The following is a 25567-nucleotide window of genomic DNA, read 5'->3' on the forward strand; positions in this document are numbered from 1 at the left end:
AGTCTGCCAGCAGGGACCCTCCCTCCTCCGTGCGGGGGAAGGGCCTGGCCCACAGAGAGCCTGGGGCTCAGCGCTGACTCGGGGAAAAGGCCCGGGAACCTCCACCCCAGGGCCCGCAGCGCCGGGGAATGTCTCCCATCTCAGCACTGGAGAAACGGGCCACTGGGCAGCGCCTCTCTCCCAGGAGCCCGGCCCAGCGCCATCGCTCCCGGCCCGGGCCTGCGAAACGGAAGAAATGAACGCTCAGCTGGAAGCCAAGGGCCAGGGCTAGCCCAGGGGCGAATCCAGGCGATCGGGGCAGCTCCTCTGCAGGACAGGGCTTGTGCTCCTCTCCCTGCCGGGAGCGACAGCACCGGATCTGTGCCCCCGGCCGGATCTGCAAGAGGGCCCCGCGCCCCACAGCTCTGCGCTATGGGGCTGGATCTCCACTACGGCCCCGAGGCCCCCACCCCTCCATGCTATGGGCAGGATCTGGCCAGGACAATCAGGGAGGCAGGACGATAAATTGAAAGCTGCTGGCACCTAGTGGCTATTGAAGAAACTCTCGCGGAAACTGGCAGGATTTGGGGGTGGAGACGCGGGTCCCTCTTAGCTCAGAGGTTCAGGGCTCCTGAGGGTCCTTTATTCCAGCATCTCTATGGCTTTGTGCCTCGCTGCCCCGTTCACACAGTCCCCACGCTTGCTGGATCTGTGCGCAGGGATCCATGGGGCTGCTGGTCCAAGCGGGCTGGCCAGCGTCTGCCGGTCGGGCTCTCCTGGCGCACCATCGCCCCGGGCAGCCCCAGGCTGGGAGCAGGCCCCAGGGCGCTGTAGGGACACAGGGCGCGGAGCCAGGCCCTGCCCCAAGGAGCTGCCAGTCTCGGTCCAAGCCAGTGGCTGCAGAAGGGACCCAGGCCGGCCCAGCTCCCGCGTTGGCAGGCGCCGCAGCCCTGGCGAGCTCGGAGGCGGGACCTGACGGGGGACATCGCGGCTTGCGGCTGCTCCTCGGGGGCGTCTCTCGGGCGTGGGGGCAGCACAACGGCCCCTCTTTGGAAACGTGCCAAGGGGCGACCCAGGCTGGCCTTGGGGCCTGTTCTCCAGCCTGCGCTCTCAGAGCCCCCGGTAGCGCTTCACCGGCTCAGCCAGCTTCTCCGGCGCCCCGGGCAGCCCCGGCCAGCTCTCGGCGCAGCAGCCCGGCCTGCGCCACTCGCGCCCGCGCAGCGTCCTCACGCCCAGCTCCGCGCAGGACCGGGCACCGGGGCAGGTCCTGCTTGTCCGCCAGCAGCACCGGGGCACCCCCTGCAAGCCCTCAGCCTCCAGCAGGGTCCCAGCTCCCACCCGGCCTCCCCCAGCCGCTGCGCGTCGGCGCTGCCCGCCGCGAACACCGGCCCGCCCGTGTGGTCGTGGTAGGGTCGCCCGAGGGCCCTGATCCGGGCCTGGCCCCGCACGTCCCACAGGGTGACGGGCACGTCGCGGACGGGCGCCACCGTCTCCACGTGGAAGCCCAGGGATGGTGGGGAGCGTCTCGTTCAGCTTCAGCCGGTAGCGCCGGGGAAGGGGGTTTCCCCGGCGTTGTCCAGCCCCAGCAGCAGGACCCGAGCCTGCAGCCCGGAGAACCCGCCCAGCGCGGCTCGCAGCCTGCCCAGGAGCAGCCCCATGGCGCTGGCCCAGCTGCCTGCCAGCCCGGCCCGTAGGCCTTTAGTGACAGCGGCCTGGCCTCCCATTGGCCGGCGGGCCGGCGGGGGGCGTGGCCGGGGGAAGCCCGGGCGGCCCTGCTGGCCGCGGCCCAGCTGGCCGCGGCGCGCTCTGACACGGCCGGGGCTAGGGGAGCGCGGCAGCCAATCAGAGCGCGACCCAGGGGGGCCCCCGGGGGAATCCCCCGGCACGTCAAAATGATCCTCTCCTGGCGCTCCCCCGTGGGCACCGCCGCCTTCCGGCTGGGGACTGGGGGGCTGGTGCTGCCCACGAGGGACGATGCCGGGGGCTCTCCTCTGTCCTGCCCCTTATGCCCGGGGCCCTCACCCTGTTTCTTTCTGAGCGCCCCCCCCCAATGCTATAAAATTCCAGGACCCAGTGGAGGGGCCTTCCGGGATCCAGGCTTCAGCTGCGGGGATGGGGGGGGAGAGGGCTTGGGGCTCTGGGCTTAAGCCGAGGGAGGGGGGAACTCAGGATTTCTGCCCTGCAGGGCACAGGGGCTCGAGGCTCGCGGGGGCCGTAGGCTAATTTGACTTCTCTATTTGGGGGGCAGGTCCAGCCAAGCCAACAGGGCTGTGCATGTGGGGGGGGGGGAAGGAATTCGTGCCCACAGGGGTGCCATTTCAGATTTTTGGGAGGGGGGACAACTTTGACCCTGATTGCAGGGGCTACTTAAGTAACTGAAAACTCTAGGGATTTTTTTAAAGATAACAGCTTAGAAATCTCTGGCAGGAGCACTGTATCTAATTCCTATATCAAAATAAAAAGAAATTAAATAAAGTTTAGACCCACTCAGCTCTAACACTGACATGTTCTGACCTCTTGTGGCAAGTCACTTAGGGGACACTGGCTAGGTTTAAAATGGTAATGTCCGTTCTTACTCAGGTACCTTAGTAAGGTCAGAAGGGAGCATCCTGATCATCTCCTCTGAGCTCCTGCACCTGGCCTGCCACAGAACCTCCCTCACCCACTCCTGTGATAGACCCTAACCCCTGGCTGAGTTACTGAACTCCTCCGAACACTCAAGTGGCAGAGAAGCCACTATTTTCGCTAGTTTAAACCTGAAAGCGACCCCTGCCCCAGCTGCAGAGAAAGGTGAAAACACCCCAAGGTCTCTACCAATCTGACCCAAGGGAAAATTCCTTCCCACCCCCAAGTATGGTGATCGGTTAGACCCCAAGCATGTGGACAAGACCACCAGGCAGATCCCTAGGAAAGAATTCTCTGAAGTAACTCAGAGTCCTCCCCATCTAGTGTCCTGTCGCCAGCCATTGGGGATTTTTGCTATAAAGAAAAAACAAGTTCCCCTCAGCTCTAAATCGAGTCTGAGCTCGGGGCAGAGGCTGGGCCAGGACTGACTTCGCTCCTGGCCGATACAGGGTGAGAGGTTCCATGGGAGAGCAGAGGGGTGATGCCTGGCCCAGGGTTCCCCTCCCCACTCCCTCTGGAAGCAGTGCCCGGGGCACAGCACCGGGGATTAGCCCAGCAGCTCCTGTTTACTCCGGTGGGATGAAGCTTCGGGGCAGCCTGCGCCGCCAGCACTCACCCAGCCCACGGCAGCCGGGGGGGGGGGGGGGCCGTTCAGCGCCGCCTGCCACCCTGAGACACCGGGCAGCAGCTCAGGCCTGCTCCAACTCTGCTGAAGCCAACAGAGCTCAGGGAGGGCAGCTGCCCCCCCCACTCGAATTGCTGGGGAAGTTTAGAGTAAGGGAGCAGGCTGGCCCGAGGACTGGGGGCTGCCCAGGACGCTGGGGCGAGGCACCCATGGGAAGCCCAGATGGCTAGGGAGCCCCTACCTTCCCCACCCCCTGAGAACACCACCCCGAGCGCCCCGCAGTCCCGTTAGCTCGCAGGGGGTGAGGGGAGCCCTGATCTCTCCAGCTGCCACCCCAATTTCCAGCCGCACCTCACAGGTTCTACGGATGAGTATCCAGGAGGCCCAGGCCCCTCACCTTGGCGTCGGGCCCACCTTCCATCCCCCAGTTCCCAGGCCTCCCCCCACAAGCAGGGGGAGCGCGAGGGAACAGCGAAGCGAGCTGCCCCCCGGGGCCCGACGGCAGACAGGCCCCACCGCTGGGCTCAGAGGGGACCGTCCGTGTCCAGCAGCCCAGGTCCCGCCGCCTGCCCAGCCCAGCCTGGCGCAAACGACCCGGGTGTGGCCTCCTGAGCAGCCCAGGGAGCTTTCTTTATCCCTGCCCAGCTGCCTGGCTGCCGCGCCCCCCTGGCCCCGGCCGTGCCAGAGCGCGCCCGGGCCAGCGGGTCCGCGGCCAGCAGGGCCGCCCGGGCTTCCCCCGGCCACGCCCCGCGCCGGCCGCCGGCCAATGGGAGGCCAGGCCGCTGTCAGTAAAGGCCCACGGGCCGGGCAGGCAGCGTGCGGGCCGCGGGGCCAGCGCCATGGGGCTGCTTCTGGGCAGGCTGCGGGCCCTTGGGGACCCCGAGCAGCTGATCTTCCATCCTCCCCAGGCGCCCGCAGACCCTGTGCTGCAGCCGGCCCATCCGCCGCTCTACGCCCGCAGCGGCCTTGGTGTCGCCCCAAGGAGCCGCGAGCGACTCGCCCACAGGGAGGCCCAGGCGGAGAGCCGGGCCGAGCCCCGTGGGAGCTGCTGGGCTTCCTCTCTTTCTCCCGGGGCCGCCAGCGGCTGGGTAAGGACCATTACCCGCGTTGGCCAGCCAAGGGCGCCTGGTGCGTCTTGTTCGCCGCGGCAGGAGTGTGGGTGCCCTGGGCGAGCTCCACACTGGGGCGCTGCCCCCTCCGTCCCTCCTGCAGCGTCTGCGGGGGCTGGGGCTGGGCTCAGCTGGGGCAGCGCCCGTGGGCCCCGGTGCGTGGCGCCGCTGGGCCCCCGTGAGCTGGGCTCTGCTAAGCTCCCAGGCCCGGGACATTCAGGGCTTGCCGCAGCCGTGAGAGGTTCGTAGGGAGCCTGGGGCGGAAGGTGCGAGGGAAACAGCGGGGGCCAAAACCTCTGGTGAGGGAGCTCGGCGAGCTCAGTGCAGCGGATTCCCTCGGGTGAAGCGAAGCCCCGGGGGACGTGGCCCGGGGTGTCGCCAGAAGTTATTTTAGGGCCGGGGCAGGGACTGGGATATTTCCTTGGAAGCGCCCCTGCTCTTGGATCCTTTTCTCAGCCCTCGTGGGGAGTCGGTGCCCAGCTGTCCAGTGGTTGTGGGGCGGGCGGGGGCAGCGCGCACTCGTGGCTATCGGATCAGCCTGTCCTTGCAATGCCATTGATCGCCAGCAGGGGTTATTGTGCCCTCGCTCTGTGCCTCGGTTTCCCCAGTTGGCTGGGACAGTCTGTAGCGACCTGCTGGGGATCACAGAGTGTTTGCAAAGGGCGTTGGGTCCCTGCGCACAGATCCAGCGAGCGTGGGGACTGTGTGAACGGGGCAGCGAGGCACAAAGCCATAGAGATGCTGGAATAAAGGACCCTCAGGAGCCCTGAACCTCTGAGCTAAGAGGGACCCGCGTCTCCACCCCCAAATCCTGCCAGTTTCCGCGAGAGTTTCTTCAATAGCCACTAGGTGCCAGCAGCTTTCAATTTATCGTCCTGCCTCCCTGCTTGTCCTGGCCAGATCCTGCCCATAGCATGGAGGGGTGGGGGCCTCGGGGCCGTAGTGGAGATCCAGCCCCATAGCGCAGAGCTGTGGGGCGCGGGGCCCTCTTGCAGATCCGGCCGGGGGCACAGATCCGGTGCTGTCCCTCCCGGCAGGGAGAGGAGCACAAGCCCTGTCCTGCAGAGGAGCTGCCCCGATCGCCTGGATTCGCCCCTGGGCTAGCCCTGGCCCTTGGCTTCCAGCTGAGCGTTCATTTCTTCCGTTTCGCAGGCCCGGGCCGGGAGTGATGGCGCTGGGCCGGGCTCCTGGGAGAGAGGCGCTGCCCAGTGGCCCGTTTCTCCAGTGCTGAGATGGGAGACATTCCCCGGCGCTGCAGGGCCTGGGGTGGAGGTTCCCGGGCGTGTTCCCCGAGTCAGCGCTGAGCCCCAGGCTCTCTGTGGGCCAGGCCCTTCCCCCGCACGGAGGAGGGAGGGTCCCTGCTGGCAGACTCTGTCCCAGGCCGGCGGGCACTGGGGGCCCTGTGCTGCTGGCTGGGCGTCGATTGGCAGAGCCGTAGAGCGCTGGGCAGACCGACCTTTGGGGAGGTTGGCAGAGGGAGGCTGTTAGTTCCCGTGTCCAGGCCAAACCCCGATGTGGGCAGCTCCCTTCCACCGGCGTGGTCACTGCAGGGTGGGATTCTCCTTCACTTCCTGTCCCAAACGGCTGCGGGGGGGGCGTCCCTGCGATCTCAGACCTGCCGCTAGCTTCCCCCAGCAAGCAGCTCAAAGCCACTGTAGCCGGCGATGATCCGGGAGAGGGACACAGAACCAGGCCCCTGGTGTGTCCTGGGCTGGGCTCCGGGGGCTTTTGTCAGCTTGGTCTCTGCCTCCGGCCTGCTGGGCACCCAGGAATGCAGGGAACCCTCTGCCTGGCAGGTGCCCAGTGCCCTGCGGCACAACGGACCAGGGCAGCAGCCTGGGCTGCTCAGGAGGCCACACCCGGGTTGTTTTTGCCATGCTGGGCTGGGCAGGCAGCGGGGCCTGGGCTGCTGGACACGGACGGTCCCCTCTGAGCCCAGAGGTGGGGCCTGTCTGCCGTCGGGCCCCGGGGGGCAGCTCGCTTCACTGTTCCCTCACACTCCCCCTGCTTGTGGGGGGAGGCCTGGGAACTGGGGAATGGAAGATGGGCCTGATGCCAAGGTGAGGGGCCTGGGCCTCCTGAATACTCATCCGTAGAACCTGTGAGGTGCGGCTGGAAATTGGGGTGGCAGCTGGAGAGATCAGGGCTCCCCTCACCCCCTGCGAGCTAACGGGACTGCGGGGCGCGCTCGGGGTGGTGTTCTCAGGGGGTGGGGAAGGTAGGGGCTCCCTAGCCATCTGGGCCTCCCATGGGTGCCTCGCCCCAGCGTTCTGGGCAGCCCCCAGTCCTCGGGCCAGCCTGCTCCGTTACTCTAAACTTCCCCAGCAATTCGAGTGGGGGGGGGCAGCTGCCCTCCCTGAGCTCTGTTGGCTTCAGCAGAGTTGGAGCAGGCCTGAGCTGCTGCCCGGTGTCTCAGGGTGGCAGGCGGCGCTGAACGGCCCCCCCCCCCCCCGGCTGCCGTGGGCTGGGTGAGTGCTGGCGGCGCAGGCTGCCCCGAAGCTTCATCCCACCGGAGTAAACAGGAGCTGCTGGGCTAATCCCCGGTGCTGTGCCCGGGGGCACTGCTTCCAGAGGGAGTGGGGAGGAGAACCCTGGGCCAGGCATCACCCCTCTGCTCTCCCATGGAACCTCTCGCCCTGTATCGGCCAGGAGCGAAGTCAGTCCTGGCCCAGCCTCTGCTCCGAGCTCAGAGTCGATTTAGAGCTGAGGGGAACTTGGTTCTTCTTTATCCCGGCCCATCTGCTGGGCAGGAGCAGATGTCGGTGGCCTGCGACCTGGGGTTTGTTGGAGGAGAAATCAGTGGTGCAGAGGCTGGGATATGCTTAGTGTCACTGGTTTTGTTTACACAAATGCACCCATCCCTGAACAGAGGTGGTCACAAACAGCATGCAGAGAAATCCCATCCCCCAGGAATCTCAGCCCAACACCAGTGTCTGATTCCCAAGGAGCAACTCTGCCTCCAGTATTGTCTGTTATTAGCGAGATGAAGGCAAAGGGCAAACTCTCCTGCAGCTCACCACAGCTCCCCCACCCCCAAAAACCTACAAGAACCAAATGACACTAATAACAACACTGCATTTCTTCAATGGCTAACAACTTGCTCGCACAGCAAGAAAAAGAACTTGTGAGACTATGTGTAATGGCGCCATCTGGTGACCCCTGCCACAACCAGGTATATTTATCCTGGGCTGGGTTATGAGAGCTAGTCTCCAGCCTGAGCACCTGGATTTGAAGCGCCCCCCCCCCCGGGAGTGAACCGTGGCTCCGTGGCCAGGGGCACAGCGCACCCTCAAGCAGAGAGCTCACATGCCTGGGGGCACAGCAGGCAGAGACTCGCCTCTGGGGCCTGGAGATCAGGTCCCCACTCGGGTCACAGGCAAAGTGACATTGGCAGAGCTCAGTGTTTTGTTGAGTCACCTCAGACTCTTTGCAAAACACCTCCTGATTCCTGACTCCGCTCAAAAGGTTCCTGGGACTTGACTGGCGGGGGCAGGGGGAGGCTGTCAGTCAGGATTGAGGGGCACTAGCTAGCCGGGGGCTGTGGGTCGGGAGTGAGGGGCACCAGCAGAGACGGGGGGCAGGGAGCCCAGGGCTGGGCTAGCAGGGGGCTGCGGGTCGGGAGTGTGGGGCCCCGGAGAGCTGGGGGGCAGCCCAGGGTGGCGATCAGAGCTGCAGCTGCTCTCTGGAGCCTGGGCCCCTCCTAGCCCCTCCCCATGGGCTCAGAGCAGCCCCTTGCCGCTGCCTCTGGGCTGCTCCCAGCCCTGCCCGTTCTCCGCCCCGGGCACTGGGCTGGCCCCGCGGGGAGGGACCGGGCTGTGACAGCTCCGGCAGGCGGGGAGCCGGGGGCGTGGCCAGGGGCCGGTATAAAGTCAGGGACTCTCGGCTCCCCCAGGCAGTGCGGAGTCTGGATGGCTACTGGCCGGACTGAGAGCAGGCTGTGAAGCCCTCGCCTCTCTGCGCGTCTGGAGGGGGGGGGCTGCCTGGCACCCCGGCTGGGACCCTGCTGCCTTCCTTGGCCTGCGCGCTCCTTCTGCCCCCCTGCCCGCGGCTGGCCGGTCCGTTATTCGCCATAGCGCCCGGTCCGTACGCCCGCCCGCCATGCCCTCGGGAGGCCTCTCCGCTGTGCTGCTGCTGGCCACCATGGGCCTGTGTGTCAGCGACGAGGCCATCCACTGCCCGCCCTGCTCGGAGGAGAAGCTGACCCGCTGCAAGGCGCCCATGGGCTGCGAGGAGCTGGTGCGGGAGCCGGGCTGCGGGTGCTGCGCCACCTGTGCCCTGAGCAAAGGGACGCCCTGTGGGGTTTACACTGCCCGCTGCGGCTCGGGGCTGCGCTGCTACCCGCCCCGCGGGGTGGAGAAACCCCTGCACACGCTGATGCACGGGCAGGGGGTCTGCACGGAACTCTCCGAGATCGAGTCCCTGCAGGAGAGCCTCCAGCCGGCAGGTAAGGGGGCTGGGCGTGCGGGGGGGGCATGCATGGGAAGGGAGCCCCCGACCCCCCCCCCCTCAGGTCAGAGCCCCACAGGCTGGCGCGGAGGGGGTGAGCCATGGGCTGGCATAAAGGGGCAGGTGTGTGTGGGAGGGGAGGGGTTGGATGGTCTGTCCCTGGACACTCAGCTGCCCAGGGGCACTGCAGGGAGGTGAGCCGTACCCACGGCTGGACCTTTAACACCCTCCGGCGCAGAAGTGCCCTCCCCAACTGGCCAGCAACGGGGGCTTGGCAGCTGGGAGGCCCCTGTGGGAAGATGCTAATGGCCAGACTCCGCTGAGAGACCGAGCCGGATCGTTTGGGCGGGAAGGGGTTAATGCCAGTGGCCGGTGCTCGGGAGGGGGCAGTTCTCCGGGTACGAGGGGCGGACAGGGGGCACTCAGAGGAGCCCGGCTGGCTGCAGTAGAGGAGCCGGCTGACCCTCTGTGCCATCCCGGGGGGCGGGGGGGCAGCCCCGCTGGTGCACTTGTCTGCCAGGGCAGAGCTGGGCTGGTTCTCTGCAACAACTGGCACGAGGATCCCGGCGCCCAGTGTCTAGCTTGCCCACCCCATGCCAGGTGCCTGCGTTTCCCCCAGTGCCAGCCGTGGCGGGTTCCTTGCCAGGTGAGGAAACCCACGGATTTCCTTGCCCATCCTTGCTCTGCCAATGAGGGGCCCCCTCACCACGGTGCCCAGAGGCCGGCCAAGAGGCGGAGCAAATGAACGGGCCCAGCACTGGCCGAGCACTGTCTGGGCTATGGGCCATGGGGGCTCCAGGCCCCTGGGCCAGCCCTGTGCCTTGATCCAGGGGCACTCCAGGAACAAGACAGCCCCCAGCTGATCCATCACCACAGGGTCAGATTTGCATCCTCTGGCCCCACCCCTAGCCCCTCAGACTCCGCCTCCTCCCCTGGCTCACACGGAGGGGTAGGAGACGGGGACTGTGTCATGCAGCTGGCTGAGCCCCTGTTCCACGGGGCACCCTGTGTGCATGGGCCTAGGTGGCATCATCAGCCATGCCACATCCCCCTCCCCAGGGCACGGGCTCGGCAGGCTGGCTGGGGGTTACAGAGCAGAGGAGCCCAGTGTCGGGAGGGTGGATGGAGAGTTCGTTCCCCTTGCTCAGAAGGACACGCTCCCTCCTCCGGTTCCCTGGCACTCCCATGCCCTCTGCTGCTCCCCCCCTTCCTCCGCTGGGCCACACAGCAGCCCGGGAGGAAAGAGGCCTCTGGGCACAGGCTGCCCTTTCGAACCAGGGTCTGGCCTTGGCCCTGGGGCTGGGAGTCAGGGAGGGGGTGAGATCTGTTCCCCACCCCAGCCAAGAGCCTGGGAGTGAAGGACGGACTCCTCGCAGCTTGGGCTAGGGAGGGCTGCAGGACGCCACCGAGGGCGAGTGGAATAGGAATACCAGGCATCCACCCACACATCTATCCGTCCAGCCACCCGTCCGTCCATCTGTCCAGCCATCCGTCCGTCCATCCATCCATCCACCCAGCCATCCATTCATCCGTCCTCCCTTCGCTCTGCACAGGGAAGGCTGGTGAGACCTGGGGGCTTGGGGCTGAGCTAGAGGCGGGAACGTGGCCCTACATCTGCGCTTCCTCCCACTGGTTCCAGCTGGTAGCTTCAGCCATGGACACGAACCTGATCCTGGGGGAAGGCTTGGAATCGGCACCTCAATCAGGATCCGGACCATGCAGCTGAGCACCTGTGCTCCAGCCCCGGGCTGGGACCTGGGCCGAGCTCCGGTTGCTTTGCAGGGACCTCTGCCTTTTGGTGGATCCCCCGGCGTTGCTGGGCGAATGGGGAGCTGGGCCACGGGGGACAGGGAACTGCCCTTTCCATTGGCTGGAGCTGTGGGAGGCTGCCTGTCTCCTTCCTCCGCCTGGATCACACTCAGCCTCCTGTGTTCTGCCTGGAGCAGGCACGGGAGGGGCAGGACTCCTGGGGCATCCCTGCCTATGCGGGTTGCCTTGGACACTGTGCCCGGGCCACCCCGTTGCTGCGTCAGGGAAACACATCCATGCCCTGAACCCGGAGCCAGCTGCTCCCACGCTAGCCTAGTGCTGCCCGCGGGTGCTCGCAGCCCCTGAGGCCCTTCCGCCCCGCCAGATTCGGGCTGCTCCTCCAGCCATTACGTCTCTGCACCTCCCTGTCCCCCTCCCCTCGCTCTTCCGCTCCAGTAGACTTGGGCTGGGGACATCGGGGTCCCTCGGGGTGTTGGAGCCGGCTTGCTGCATGGGCACAGTGGTGCCTTTGGGGCGTCCTACTGGAGGATGGGCCGGGAACGATCCCCAGGCCTGACCTTGCCGCATGGGCGTCTGTGCTGGGCCAGACTGCAAAGGCCTTGGGCAGATTTCCCGAAGGGACCCACGGGAGCTCAGCGCGTGCCCAGTTCCCATTGCTCCGAGGCACCAAACCCTCTTACGCATCTTTGGAAAATCCCTCCCTTGACGTTTGTCCGGCCGGTGAACTGGAACCCAACGCCAGCTCTTTCCCGCGATGCTGGCCTGCCTTTCCCAGCCCCCCGTTCCCACTCTGATGCCATGGGGATGGGCACTCATCTAAGGCAGATCCACATCCCTTTTGCCAAATCACCTCCCTGCTCAGCGAGCCTCTGCCCTGCCTGGTTGCTGCAGCATGGGAGTCAGGTGCAGAGACGCGGGCATGATGATATGGTGGCTGCCTGCTGCTTTTGGCTCTGCCCTGCACAATGCAGAATTTCCCCCGGAGTCTTTAGGAAACAGACTCGCACTGTCCCACCCCTGTCTCCTCCAGCATCGTAAGCTCTGGCTGCGGGGAGAGGCCCGGGCCGTGGGAACCTGGGATCTTCAGCCAGATGTTTCACTCAGAGCTTTGCGGGTACCCGGATGAGTATGAGGCATGGAGAGCAGGCATATTATTCCTTGGGGTGTGTGGGGGGGAGCGTGGTAAAGCCGGACCCGCCCAGGCTCAGGGTGGCCCCATCAGCACAGTACAGGTCACTGGACAGTTGGGATCCTTCCGCTGGCCTCCATTAATCCCAACCTTCTCCCCTGTCATATTGTGTTTGCTGCCAGCTTCCCTCCTCTCTCCCAGTGACTTTACATCCTCTTGTAGGCATCCCCGAGGCAGCCTGAGCCATTGGTAGGTGGCCACCTGGCCAGTCGTGACTGGCCTGGCAGGCTTTTCTAGTGCCTTGCTGTTCACCGCTCAGAAGTCATTCGCTGTTTTTTTGCTGTGGCCATGTGTGGCCATGCGTGCAGCGATCTTAACTACTGGCCGTGCCCGTCACGGCTGGGAGTGCGCTGTGGCCACCTGGCTGGCACCCGGGTCCCACGCTGCATGCATGCGGTGTGTGTGCCAGGACAGATGCCAGCCAAAGGGGAAGCGGTGCCCTCATCCCGCCTCCGAATTCCTCCACATCCTGTGTAACTTTCCGAATGCTGAGACCCTTCCTGGACCCGCCCTCAGACTGGCCCCACCTTCCCTGGCGTCCAGACCCACCCACAGACTGGCCTCGCCTCTCCTGGAATCTGGATCTGCCCACAGAATGGCTGGTATTTGTGTGCCTCAGAGGTGGCAGCCCTGCCCTTTGGGTAGAGCCCAGGGCTGGGGGGTAGTAGAGTGGCTCTTAGGTTCTGTTACTGACTTGGATGAACTATGGCAAGTTTCTGAATCTCCCCGTGCCCTAGCTCCCAACCTGTAAAATGGGCGTAGCAGGCTGGCTAGACTGGGCTTCTGTCACCAGTGTCCTCTACTGGATAGAATAAGAACTGCTCTCCTGTGTGTCACATGCCCAGTACTGACAGCAAGCGTGGTTGTTATTCATTCTCCGTATTAGCGTCGTGCCTATGAGCCCTAGTCACGGACCACGACCCTTTGCGCCAGGTGCTGTACAAACACAGACCAAAGAGCTGACAAGCTCCGGAAAGAGAAACCAGCTGGCTACAGCCAGACAAATGTGGGAGTCCCGGGGAGTGAGCCAATGCTGTGTGAATAGATGACCCAGATGCAGGGTGGGCATCGGGGCTGTACATGCAGCAGGAACAATGGGGTGGCCGGAAGGAAGTTTGTTATGTGGCAGGGAGCCGGTGCCGTTGGAGCCGGACGAGATGAGTATTCGTTACTCCCCCGTGCATTATTGCCAGGGGGGTCTCTGGTAATTCGATGATGAGTGACGTTCCCTGCCTGTGCCGGGGACCCCTGGACTTTCCGTGAGAACCGAGCATCCTAAGCCCCTCTGAAAACGCAAGCCGTAATCAATAGCCAGTGCCCAGGTGTGGGCAGGTGTCGGCACCATCTGGCTGAGATCCCAGGGCCAGGGAAAAAGACCCAGGTTGGTGGTGCAGGCTGGGGGGGGAAGAGGGGGGCACAGGTTCAGCGGCACCTGCCCCAGCTGGTGGCACCCCGGAAGGGAGATAGCAGGTGGACTGGGTGGGTTTCAGGGCTTGTCTACACAGAGAAATTGACGGCTGTGGCTAGGGAGGTCTAAGAATGACTCTGCCCTAGTGCTGCCCAGCCCTGCAGAGCGTTCCTGGAGACCCGCTGATTGCGTCCTCCGGGCAGACGTGACTGGGGAGAAGTTAATGTGTAGCTAGGACAGTAAACATGGGTCCCCAGTACCAGGAATTGCGCATCCCAGGAAATCCACGGGTGGGGGTGGGGGTTCTTTTTGGATTGCTCTTGAAATTGTGGCCCAGGCCTGGCAATCTTTGTCCTTGACCACGGGGCATGTGGTGTGATGGGCCGGCGCCCGCTGGAGCTGCATACCAAGGAGGTTCGCTAGGAAGCCAGGGGAGCAGGTGGCTCGTGCCCTGATACGGAAAGGGGGCACTGCTTTTCTGAGTCTGGGATGGGAAACCTGGCTGTCTGCCCAGGGCTTGAAAGATCGCTGCGTCTGGAGCTCACCAGTGGGGCTGAGGGAAGCCCCACCCCTGCCCCCATGGACGCATCACCCCAGCTGTTAATGGAGCGGTGTTGATGGAGGCGGCTCTTGCAGCTGGGCGGCTGAGCGCCAGCCGACGGGCAAGGAAGGAAATGCAGTGGGGGGCACGTGACCCTTCTGACCCACGCTTCCCTCCCCCTCGGCTCCCAACTCCCCTGAGCTTTGCTGCACTTCAGGATCCGGGCCCCCCGAGTTGGAGGTTCAGGCCCGGTAAAGGGAAGCCAAACGCAGCTCCCCAAGGGGGTGGTTCATCTCCCTGGGGGAATTGCTCAGCCGAGCCTTGGAAGGGGGAGAAAAGCCAATGGGACGGGGGGGCCTGCGGACTCGGACCCACCATCCGCTGCCCAGGGATGCGCAATGTACCTGCGAGCTGATTGTTAACCGTTCCAACCCCAGAATCTGCCAGCCAAGCAGCCGCTCGGGAAGCCATGTGTCTCCAAAGGGTTAATGGCGCCCTACCTGCCTCTTCTCTTGCATGTTGCTACAGGCCAGCGAAGTCACCTACGCCTGCTTTGACCGGTACTTCCACTTGGGCTGCCCCAGGGGGAGCTCACTGGCTCCCCTGCAGCACCCCTACACTCCCTCCGGAAGGCTCCAGGCCCCACAGGGGTCAGCGAGGCAGGAGGGTGCTGTGGACGGGTGCCACGTGACGAGGCTGTGCGTGGGGCTGGGCCTGGTCCTCCTACTCGCTGGGCTGTGTTTGCGGACAAGATTGGTGGCTGATAACAAGGTGGCTCCCAGCAGAACAAATACAGAGAGGTAGCCAGGTGGGTGTGGGCCTGCCCGGCAGAGCCCTGTGAAGGCGGGATGGGCTGGGAGAATGTATGCCCACCCACCTGGACCCTGATGGGTGCCTGGCTGGAACTGGGACAAAGAGGAAGGGAAACCAAGAGGAATCAGCTGGCTGCAACGTTCCGTGTCCTTGGGAACCCCACAAGTTCACTGTTTCATCCCATGAAAACAACATTGCAAACTCTTCTGAGGAGGAGCGGAACTGGATTAAGAGAGGCACAACAGGACTATGGGCCCTGGCTTCTCGACTTAAATCATGAGATTGGAACATCAGCTTTTAAAAAGCAAACAAAAAACAAATGCTCCTGGCTCTCATGGATGAAAAAAAAGCTTGAAAATATGACCACAGCATAACTGGTGTCTGCCTGAGTTTGCAGAGAACCTGGAACAAGAGCTCAAAGGAGTGTGATCCCATTCATCTTAACTCAGAAACCTGTTGCCTCTCCAGAGAGGAGCAGGGTGACAACTTGGGGCAGGGAACATCGCCTGGGGTGGGCCCGCGGGATGTGTTTAGGGTCCTGGATTGCCTTAATTTGGTGATGGACAGGATCCCTGTCTGTGCTGGAGGCACTTGGGAAACAAAAATCCAGCCAGGTTTGGATTTGAAAAGATGCACCAGGCAGCTAAAATCTCCAAATTTGGCTTCTTTCAACCAACAGCCAGGGCTTCTCCAAAAGCGGTCCCTGGCTTGGTTCGCTCAGCTGCCGGCATGAGAATGAATTAAACCCAGCTGCGAAGCCATTGCACCCCAGGGACTCCTGGGCCATACTCAGGAAGTGCAGGTAGTTAACCTTATTTCTGCTGCCACCCACAATTACCAGACAGGCTCCAGAAATCATGAAATTTAAACATAAAAGAACCCGACATTTATTTATTTATTTGCTGTCTGGGTTGTGAGCCTTTAGGTTTAGTGGTTTTAATCTTTTCTCCACAGTCACAAGATCTAGCAACTTCCTGGGGATCTTTAATGACAGCTGAGATTCTCACCTAATCACAGGGCTCCAGGAGCTGGGGCTTTACGAACCCCCAAGTATCTTGACACTTGCCATAAGCCTGAGAGTTTGCAACATGGCTGCATTAAGCTAATGGTGCAAAGCCTGTATGGAGCCAAAGAAGGTTTGGTTTGTCAGAACATGGGAACTGCCAGACTGAACCAGATCTGAGGTCCAACCAGTCCAGTGTCCCATCTCTACCAGTGGGCAGCAACAGATGTCTCAGAGGAAGGTGTCAGAACCCCATGGTCAACATAAGTGGGATTATCTACTTCTGCCACATTAGCTCTCATCCTGATCTCTAATAGTTAGAGACAAGTTTAAACCTTGCAGTAGGAGGTTAAATATCCCTTCCAAACTTGGTTGTCATTAATGATAATAAGTCTGGGTGTTCTTGCTATCCAGATGTCTAGCTCCTTTTTGAATCGTGCTAAATTCTTGGCCCCAGCGACTTCCTGTGGCAATGAGTTCCACTGTCTAACTTTGTCAGTTTCTGTCTTGTGGCATTCAGTAGCATCTGCTGCTCTTGAGTGTGTGTGGCATTCAGGAAAAGCCAAAGGCACCTTCCCCCCCCGCGCCCCATGCCCCAACACTTCGCCAGCAGTTAGTAATGATTTAGTACTGGATAAATGTCTGAGAAAATTTGACCCTGTGGGAACTACATATATGTTGTGTGGCTGCATGGGCATGCGGGGGACGGAACCTCTTCCCTCCTCTCCACACAGACATGCGGACCCCAGTGAACATGCTAGCCCCTTGTTAGCAGCCTGATTTGCCCATGGTTCCCATGGCACCTTGCTCTCTGCTGTGTCTTTCAGTTTTTCCTGCTGCCTTAATTTAAATCTAGCTTGTTTCAGAGCTGGCGAGGCGTTTTTTCCCCCCCACAGTGTGGAGAGGGAGCCGGGATGATGCTGGCGACGGGCCATGTGCGGCTGGTTTTAAGTTTGTTTATGGGACAGGCTAAAAATAGCAGGTAGGAAGAATGGATATAGCAGACAGCTGGGTGAGCTTGCCCAAGGGCAGGGGAACTAGCCCAGTGTGCTGTGGTCATTTCTACCTGGAGCTATCTATCTGCCTCGTCTGGATCCTGCTCCCTGCTCTTCTCGCGTCGGGGCATCCCAAGTCTGAGATTTGAACCTCTCCAGCAGCCGAGGCTCCGGGCACAATTGTTCTGGTGCTGACTTAGCTCTAGTCCATCGGATACGCTTTGGGCATCCATCAGGAGATTTCTTTCCTTTGATCCCAAGAGTCGACTTGGCCTGTGCTTCCAGCCAAGGGGCCCTCCGCCGGGATTACGTCAAGCGTGGACTCAGGGAGGGGAGGAAATGCTGGGCTGTTTGCCGAGTAACGTGGCTTCAGCGAAATGGGGCTGGCACGGGGGCGATGCGACCATCAGGGGCGGTGGCTGCTGAGCGGAGGGGTGGCATCGGGGTAACCACTCAGCACCTGCTCGGCTCCGGCATCTTCCCGGCTCTTTCTAGAATCATTAGATTGTAACTGACGATGTTGCAGCGAGCAACAGTTACCCAGCATCGCCTGGCACTGGCCTGGAGGCGTTCTGGAGCCTGGCACTGGCCCGGAGGCGTTCTGGAGACAGCGGAAGCAGGATCCGCCGCACCTGGGAGTTAATGGTGTCTCTCTGCTCCAGAGCAATGTAATTCTGGGCACCATTTGTCCCCAGGCTTACCAGCGCCGACACATGATTGCAGGGAGACGCTCTGCCTTTCCAGGGAGGAGGAGCGAGCCAGCGGGGTTATGGGAACGGAAAACCCAGATCAACCAGCATCAGAAAATACAGCAGCACTTCCCAGGGTATTCGTGCATGTGAGAGCTCTCTCCCCCATCTGTCTCTCTGGCTCCAGGGGGATCTTTCCATCACACTCCTCACCCTGCCAGCAGTACAGGTAACTCTGCCATGCCCGCCCCAAATTCTGGTCTGGGTCTTGCATGTGGCTAGAGTTTGGGAGCTATGGAAATACGCGTGTGGCCTTGTCCCACTGTCTGTGCCTCAGACCCTGGGAGGAGCTGCTTGGCCAGAGATCCGGGGGGGTGTGTGAATCCAGCCTGTCCCCTCTGCCCGGGATGGATGGTTGGGTACGGCAGACAGACCAAACAGCCCTCTCTGTTTCTCCATGGCCCACTCCCACCCCTCCCTCCCCCGGGCCTTCCAGACTCTCAGCTGGCGAGGCCTGCAGTATCCAGGTGGGCCTCACGCCCCGGGAGATGGGGGCTGATCCCTGGGTGGTCTCCTGAGTGCAGACACGGGAGGGGGGCTGTGCACAAGCAGGTGTGCAGCCATGTACACAGGTGGACCCCCAGGCATGCAGGCGTGCCGCTGCGTACACAGATGTGCCTCCAGGTACACAGGTGCCCCAGCGACCCCCCCTTACCCTCCCCCGCTGCTCATTCAAGCGCAGGTGTGCCACGGCTCGGCTGGCACAGGCTCCAGCCAGCAGAGGAAGTGGTTTCCCTCCCTGCAGAGGTTCCAATAACAAACAGATGAGGAAGTGGCCCTAGCCCCCCGCTCCAGCTCCCCCCCGCCCCCCGCCAGCTCCAGCCCTGGGCCCTTCCTTTTGCCTCCTGCCTGACCTGCTCCCCCTCCCCGCCTCACCCAGCCCTGCTCCTTCCTCGCAGAGCCAGAACTGGGTGGGACGAGCGCTGCCTTCCCCCGGCCGGCGCCTGCCAAGCGAGAGGGGCTCGGCAGCCAGCAAGGGCGTTTTTCTTCCCCGCTCGGCCGTGCCGGTGCCAGGACCACCCGCAGTTGGTTACCGTGGGTGCTAGGCTCCGGCCCGCACCTCTTTGGCCTGGGTGGCTGGGATCTCATGCACGGGGCTGGCTCCGGGTACTCGGACCCTCCTCCGCAAACCTGGCCCTGTTGTTCTCATGTCGCCCCCCCGTACTCGCAGCCACGGGGCGAAGAAGCAGACGAAACCCCGAGCTGGCCGGGGCTTTGCTCTCCCCGCTGGGGTCTGAGATGCCGGGTGACCCTGGGCTCTGGGGCAGTTTGGGCTGGGACCGGGAGGGGTGGGGGTGAGGGCTATGCCTGGTATTGGAACTAACGCCCCAGAGGGCGGGCATGCCCACCTACGCTCTATAGCCTTGGCTGTGTTTGCAGGTGTATATTGCCCCCCCGCCCCCGCCTTTCCTGGCTTGGAGACAGTGCTGGTGATTCTGCAGTGGGTCTCCTTCCTTCCTTGGCATGACCCAGTGCTCAGGGATGCGGGGCCGCTGGTGGGGCCATTGTGCTACCCAAGCTGTGATTGCACCAGTCAGCGCTCGTCAGCCAGCGCAGGGGGGGCCCCCATGTCCTGGACAGGAAGGGGTTAAGGACAGAGCGGCTGGCTCTGGGGAGCAGCACTTCCTTCGGTGGCTCTGTTGTGATCTCGGCTGGCGGGGCTGATGTCCCAGGCCCCGCAGATGGTGCCTGGCTTAGCATCCTATTTCCTCGAGGGAGCCAAGCCCTCCGGTTTCACTTGGAGCAAACAGGCCACAGACTGATGAAGGAATGACCACGTGAGAAAGGAGGGAGCTCAGTGCGGCAACAGGGCAGGGGTTAACTGGGGGGGGTTTCATTCCCCTAATGCATTGATCCTTCCTGCCTTAGCCCCGGCCCAGCCCATCCTGCAGCATTACACGGCAACCCTGCCCCCCCAGTCCGCTCCCTGGCTCCACCCCAGCCTGCAGAGTCACGGGAGTCTCCCAGCAGGTTCACACTGGGTGCGGGTCCCTCCATGTCAGAGGGGCTAATCCTGATTCTCGCGGGTGGGGGCAAGAGGAGACTGAGGCCCTGTGGATCCGCTCCCTGGGGTTGCGCTGGGCTTCGAGAGGCCGGGACCAGGTGTCTCAGCACGACACACCGCTCCCCCCCGCCCTAACCCCAGCGTGTTGACAAGGTACCAAAAGCCAAAAGAGTTCTGCCGGGAAGGCCAAGAGCACAAAGAGCAAAGGTCCCGACGTGGCCACAGGGGGAAAAAATCTGTTCTAAGGAAAAGGGCAGAAGGCCCCATCTCCAGCTTATCAGTGGCCTCTGGCGCTGGGGGCCCGCGGGGCTGGTGGGGAGCTGCTCCGGGCTGTGGGACTGTGCAAGGAAAAGCTGGGGGGTGAGCGGCAGCAGGAGTAAGGGGGTGTCACGGAGTCCCCGGGCGATGCTCTGGGACTGCTCCCCATGAAGCCAGGCAGGACTCTGGGGGAGTCTCCTCTCTGGGAGCAGCCTGTCTGCCGGACACACAGCTCACCCGGCTTCCACCTTCCTGGGTCCGACCTCGGAGCATTCAGCATCCTCTGCCCCTCCGTGCGCTTCCCCCAGCCAGTCCGCTCAGGCGGGCTCCTGGGGAAGCCAGAGGGTCCTGCCCCCCAACTTCGCAGTCAGACGTGACTCTCAGCCAGCCAGTAAAACAGAGGTTTATTAGATGACAGGAACATGGTCTAACACAGAGTTTGTAGGTGCAGAGAACAGGACCCCTCAGCTGGGTCCATTTCGGGGGGCAGTGAGCCAGACAACCACGTCTGCACTTCACTCCATGTCCCAGCCAGCCCCAAACTGAAACTCCCTCCAGCCCATCCTCCTCTGGGCTTTGTTCCTTTCCCGGGCCAGGAGGGCACCTGATTCCTTTGTTCTCCAACCCTTTAGCTCTCACCTGGCAGGGGGGAAGGGCCCAGGCCATCAGTTGCCAGGAATCAGGGTGTGGGCCATTCTCTGTGTCCAGACCCCTGCACACACCTGCCCTCTAGGGCTCTGCAACGATCATACACCCTTATCCCACCACCTAGATATTTAAGAACTGCATAGGGGAAACTGAGGCACTCCCACACTATTCAGAGGAAACATTAAGAACAGTCCCACTTCGTCACAGGGGGGATCTAGCCTTCTAGGGGCACCCAGTTGCATCTGCAGGAGGAACATGGGGGAAGGGACGTGAATTTCATGGGCCCTCTCCTGTGCGGAGCTGAGCCCAGCCGTCTCAGCTATGATTGCCTCCTCCTGGCCCTCCAGCTAATACCACCGTCATCCCACCCTGAGCCCTTTTCTGGAGCCCTGGGGGCGGGTCACTGTCCGATGTGACCCAGCGGACTGGGCTAGATGGGCTGGTGTGTCGTCCGGACCCAGCTCCGCATTGGGACGGCCCCGGGGGCTGGCGTGGGCTGGGGCTGGGGCTGGCGTGGGCTGGGGCCGGGGCCGGGGCCGGGGCCGGGGCTGGGGCTGGGGCTGGGGCCGGGGCTGGGGCTGGGGCTCTGTTTCAGGCCTAGCTCCGGTTGCAGGTGGTCCGAGCAGGAGGCACTTGCTGCCGTGCTGAAAGCTGCAGCTGTTTATGTCCGGCTGGAAAGCACCTGCTCTTGGCTGAACCTTCAGGGTGCCGTCGAATATCCCATCTGTGTTGACCGGTGACGGCAGCACGGCCCGTGGAGCTGCAGCCGGCGGACCTCTCCAGCAATGTCTTGAAACCCCCGTTTAGGCAGGCCCTACACAGAAGCAATCATTTGTGCCGACCCAGCAGAGGAGGCATGTCTTCCCAGCACGGAGCTACCAGCCTTGACACTGCGGCACGAACAAAGGAGTGGGCATGAGAAAGCCACATTGTTCCAGCTCTTGGTACAGTCCTGTTGGCCTCTGACAAACCAGGGGCTAGACTGTTAGTGCCCTGGGTCACTGTGTCGGTCTCACAGGCAGCAGAGAGGGAAGAAGGTTGATCATGTGGATGCTATGAAGAGAAATGTGCCCAGGGCGACTGGATGACTCAGGAGGCCAGAGGGTCCTGGCTGGGGCTGCACGGCCTTTCCCAGTGCAAACGCAGCCAAGAGTCACCACGCTCTGCGCAGGGCGCATTGAGCTGCTGGGGCTGAGCCCAGGTCCAAGGGGACAAAATTCTACCAGCTACTGGCGGCTCGGCAGTCTCCACAGCCGGATGAAGAAAAGGAGGACTTATGGCACCTTAGAGACTAACCCATTTACTTGAGCATGAGCTTTCGTGAGCTCCAGCTCACTTCATCGGATGCATACTGTGGAAAGTACAGAAGATCTTTTTATACACACAAAGCATGAAAAAATGGGTGTTTATCACTACAAAAGGTTTTCTCTCCCCCCACCCCACTCTCCTGCTGGTAATAGCTTATCTAAATTAATCACTCTCCTTACAATGTGTGTGATAATCAAGGATGGGCCCTGGAGACCGAGCGCCCCCTTCCTCCGGACGGGGAATGTTGGTGGGGCCGAGGGGTGCTGGCAGGCTGTCTCGTGAGTGGAGGGATTTGTGTGTGCAGGGCGATGGGCCTGGCACCGTGCTCCCGGGCTAAGTGCACATTCGTTTCGAGGGCTCTGAGCACCTCGCAGGGCTTGTGCACTTCCGCGGGCTCCCAGCACAGCAGCGTCGTTTACAGGCTTTGGCAACTTACAGCTGGGTGACTAATAAAGATATTGGGGGAACAGTCACAATACATGACTAAGACAAAACAAGCTATTAAATGCCAAGCAATTTTTCATTGTGGCAGAATCTGCTCCAGTAATCCCGCTGATTCTTGGCTCCGTCCGGCCTCTTTCCTTCTTCCCTTGGCTTTTCCCTCTTCTGGGTCATGCTGCTTTCTCCTGCCTCCCCTTTCCAACACAACTCTTCCAGCTTCCCTCCGAGGGGGAACGGAAAGGCCAACGTTCAAGCCACAGCCGGTACGGAGGGGGTATGGTGGGGGAGGGGGTTGCTGCACCTTGGGAATCTTTTGCATTGTGCCGAGTTACCATGGCAAGCGGCCCCTCCATGGAGTCAGAGAAAAGTGGGGCTGGAAGGGATGCCGAGAGGTTGTCAAGTTCTGCTCCGATTTGTTCCCGTCTTTCCCCAAGTGCGGTGCCCAGAACTGGACTCCAGCGGGGGTCTCCTCTGTGCCTACCAGGGTGGGACAAGCACCGCTTGTGTGTTACCTCTGCATGCTTGGTACAACACCCCGGAAGGAGATCAGCCTTTGCTGCAGCTGCAGTCCATTGCTGAGTCAGAGTCTGCCTGGTGAAGCCAGGAGTCAGCCGTTGAGAATTCCCCGAGGGAACCAGCTGGGATCCACCGTACCGGGCTGGTCTGGACAGGCAGCCTGCATTCCATGCAAAGCACAGCGGGGCTGGGCTGCCCAGCAGAGGGGCTGGCAGGATGCACTGTGGCTTTGGATTGCTCTATGCACAGAGCTGGACGTGTTGCAAGGTTGACTGGAGCCAGCGGTGGCTGCTGTGGCCATCAGTTCTCCCAGAGGGAGCATAGTCGGTCCCCTCGCAGGGTTTCTGTCCCGCTCTCCTCCGAGCCCGTCATGTTGACAGCTCCTGTTTAGCGTTGCTGCTGCGTTGACCCGAGAGACGCTGGAAGGCAGAAGGGCAATGCCCGAAGGACTCGTCTCCTGGGAAATCCAGCCCAGCCCCTAGGCTTCACTAGCGGACCTGGCCACTGCCCCCCAGGCCAAATGTGGCCATCAGAATATATCAAGGAGTGACTCTGGCTACTGGCCCTGGCTAATAGAGCTCTGGGCCTGTCTCCGCCCCGGGCTGCGCGAAGCCACAGCTACCAAGGGGATGGGCAAAAGCACATTCCTATGCCCCGTGGCCAGCGAGAGTGCCAGGCCCGGCATTGCCCTGCCCCTTTCCACCTCTGCCCGGCAGCCTCTCTCCAGGGAGGTGAAGCCGGCAACGGCCGTGTGGAGAATGGGACCCACAAGCTCAGCCTATCGGGACAGCAGCACCTGGAACCCCAGGCATGGCGGTGTGAATCCAGAGCCACTCATCTGAAATTAAGAATGACTCTGGATTTATCCCCTGGGCCTGAGATCCAAATCTATCCCTGTGGCCCTGGATTTCACCTCAATGCTGAGTCCACGGCTGCCTGGGGGCTAAGTAGCCAGGACCCAAATGCTCCCCAAGGGTGCCAGAGTCTTCACGTTGCGTGCTGCGAGATGCACTCCCCTGCAGTCTGGGGGGGCGCCCGGGCCGACGCCCCCCCCAGGTGGCAGGGCTGTTTGCTGAGAGCGCTGGCTGCATTCCTCCAGGCCAGGCGGACATCCCTTTCCTGTTTGCTTTCTGCACAGACCTCAGCCTGCAGGCTTGTTATTGTGAACTCTCCACAGTCCCACAGCACGGAGCAGCTCCCCACCAGCCTCGCAGCTCTGCCAGCACCAAAACTGGCACCAGCCTCATTCTTCTGCCGCCCCCTTCCTGGCCCGACCCCCCCTAAGGAGTCAGAGGTCAAGGCCTTTATCCCATTTCCCAGTGGCCGCCAGCCAAGTGCAGCCATGCTGGGGAGTGACATGAGATTTGTGCATTAGGCAACATTATTAGCTGGCCTGAGAAGGAAATGGGGGAAGGTTGTTTCTACGCAGGGCTGAGAACATGACACAGCGATCAGGCTGGTGCTCTTCACGCGTGATCCCCGCTGGGAAGAGAGCAGGGCCCAGGTAGCTAAGGAGAGATCAAAGTGCACCCTTTGGAGACGAAGGCAGCCCAGAGCCTCCTGAAAGGTGGCCTGCACTCTCCTTCAGCTGTGGCTGGGGAGGAGCCCTGTCCCAGCAGAAACGGAACATTGCATGCCGGGAACTAGACTGGGACCTGCAGCCCTTTAGGACAGAGTTTGACCAGCTCTGGGCTCAGACCTGGTGTCGGCTGATTTGAGTCAGGCAATGAAAACTCCCCAGGCCACGTGCAAGCTCTCATACTTGGAGACACAGAAACTTAATAGCGGGGACCTTAAACCTCCCCATGCGTAGGGTGCTGGTGGGCCACCCAGGTGGTGACTGGATGGGACTGGTCAATGAGGGGGCTCCAGACTCTTGGAAGACACTTTATTTTCCCCATATGCTTGGACGAGAGGGGAAGAGCTTCCTTGGCCCCGCCCCAGCATATGCAAAAATGCCGAGATCAGCGTGAGAGCAACAGGCTTGGGGCCATTGTACGTGGACCTGCTCGGGAACCTGTAAAAGTCACCCCAGGAGCAGATGGCTCAGCCCGGAGACCCTGAGCTGTAGCCAGGTAAACCAGACCAGGCGTTTCCCAGCAATCGTGTATGTCGCAGCCTCAGGCCGGATTATGGAACTTGCTCCTCCAAAGTGTGTTGCCTGCAGTGAATCCTTTGCCTCTTCAAGGCACTTCCTGTGTCATCTGACCTTACCAAAAGGGTCTTTGCTTTATTTAGGTCATTTTAACTGGGCCCATTTAGATTCAACACCTCTACACAGTCGGGGCATGGAGGGGGCTTGAAGTCCCTTGGTAAAACATTTCGCTCTGCTTCTCCCCAAATGCCTCTCCCCTGGGAATGGCAGGTGCCAGGTGCAGCGACCTCAGATCTGCCCGCGCCACCACTGAGTGTGCCCAGCTGAGCAAACAGTCCATCTGGCATGGCAGGCCACCCATATACCAACCCGCCCCAGTTTGGAGGGGGATCTTCCCCCCCAGACACATACTGAGATTCCAGCCGGGACAACCACTGCAAGGCTGGCTACCAGCTCACAGCACGCGGCATGGCCACACCGTGGGGCAATGGGCAGCCAGAACCGAACCTCGCCACGTCCCATCAGCATCGGCGCCACCCTGGTACGGGGTCTCCGGCCGCTGCCACCTCTGGTTTCACATTTCAAGGACTCGTGCTGTTTCCTAGAAAAGGATTACATGGAAAGCAAACAACAAACATAAAAACGGAGAAGTGTCCGCACTGCAAACTTTGACCTGGCGCCTGGCAGCAGTTCCAGAAATCCTTCCCTGGGCCAGTACGGCAGGACTCTGTTGGTGAACGCAGGCCCCCGGCGCGCTACCCACGGACTGGCCTTGTGGCAGGGCACTGGTCCCTTCCCCTCTCTGGGCTTGTGTGTTCCCTTGGGCTTGTCCAGTTGGACTGTCCGCTCTGTAGGCACGGGCTGTTCTTGTTGCACAGCGGAGCCTCTGATCCTTGCTGGGGCCTGAAAGGGCTACCGTAATAAACATAATACGAGCCACGGGCAACATCTGCTTCCCTGCAGCTGGCCCAGAGGGTTTCGCTGGTATTCACCCTGATTGCTGGGGGAGCAGGAGCAGTCAGTAGCTCCTGCCCAGCCTTGGGT

At 62.0% G+C, this 25567-nt stretch overlaps 1 protein-coding gene across 1 annotated transcript in view; it reads left to right on the top strand.

Annotated features, from left to right (window-relative positions):
- Positions 1 to 8208: 8208 nt before the first annotated feature.
- IGFBP4 (insulin like growth factor binding protein 4) overlaps positions 8209 to 25567 on the top strand; it is a 30354-nt gene continuing 12995 nt past the window's right edge. Inside the window, exon 1 of the mRNA XM_073326022.2 lies at positions 8209 to 8782. Coding sequence (XP_073182123.1) covers positions 8437 to 8782 — 346 coding nt within the window. The 5' untranslated portion in view covers positions 8209 to 8436. The remainder of the gene's footprint in view (positions 8783 to 25567) is intronic.

The sequence above is a fragment of the Lepidochelys kempii genome, chromosome 27, assembly GCF_965140285.1.
Source record: "Lepidochelys kempii isolate rLepKem1 chromosome 27, rLepKem1.hap1, whole genome shotgun sequence".
Classification (NCBI taxonomy): domain Eukaryota; kingdom Metazoa; phylum Chordata; order Testudines; family Cheloniidae; genus Lepidochelys; species Lepidochelys kempii.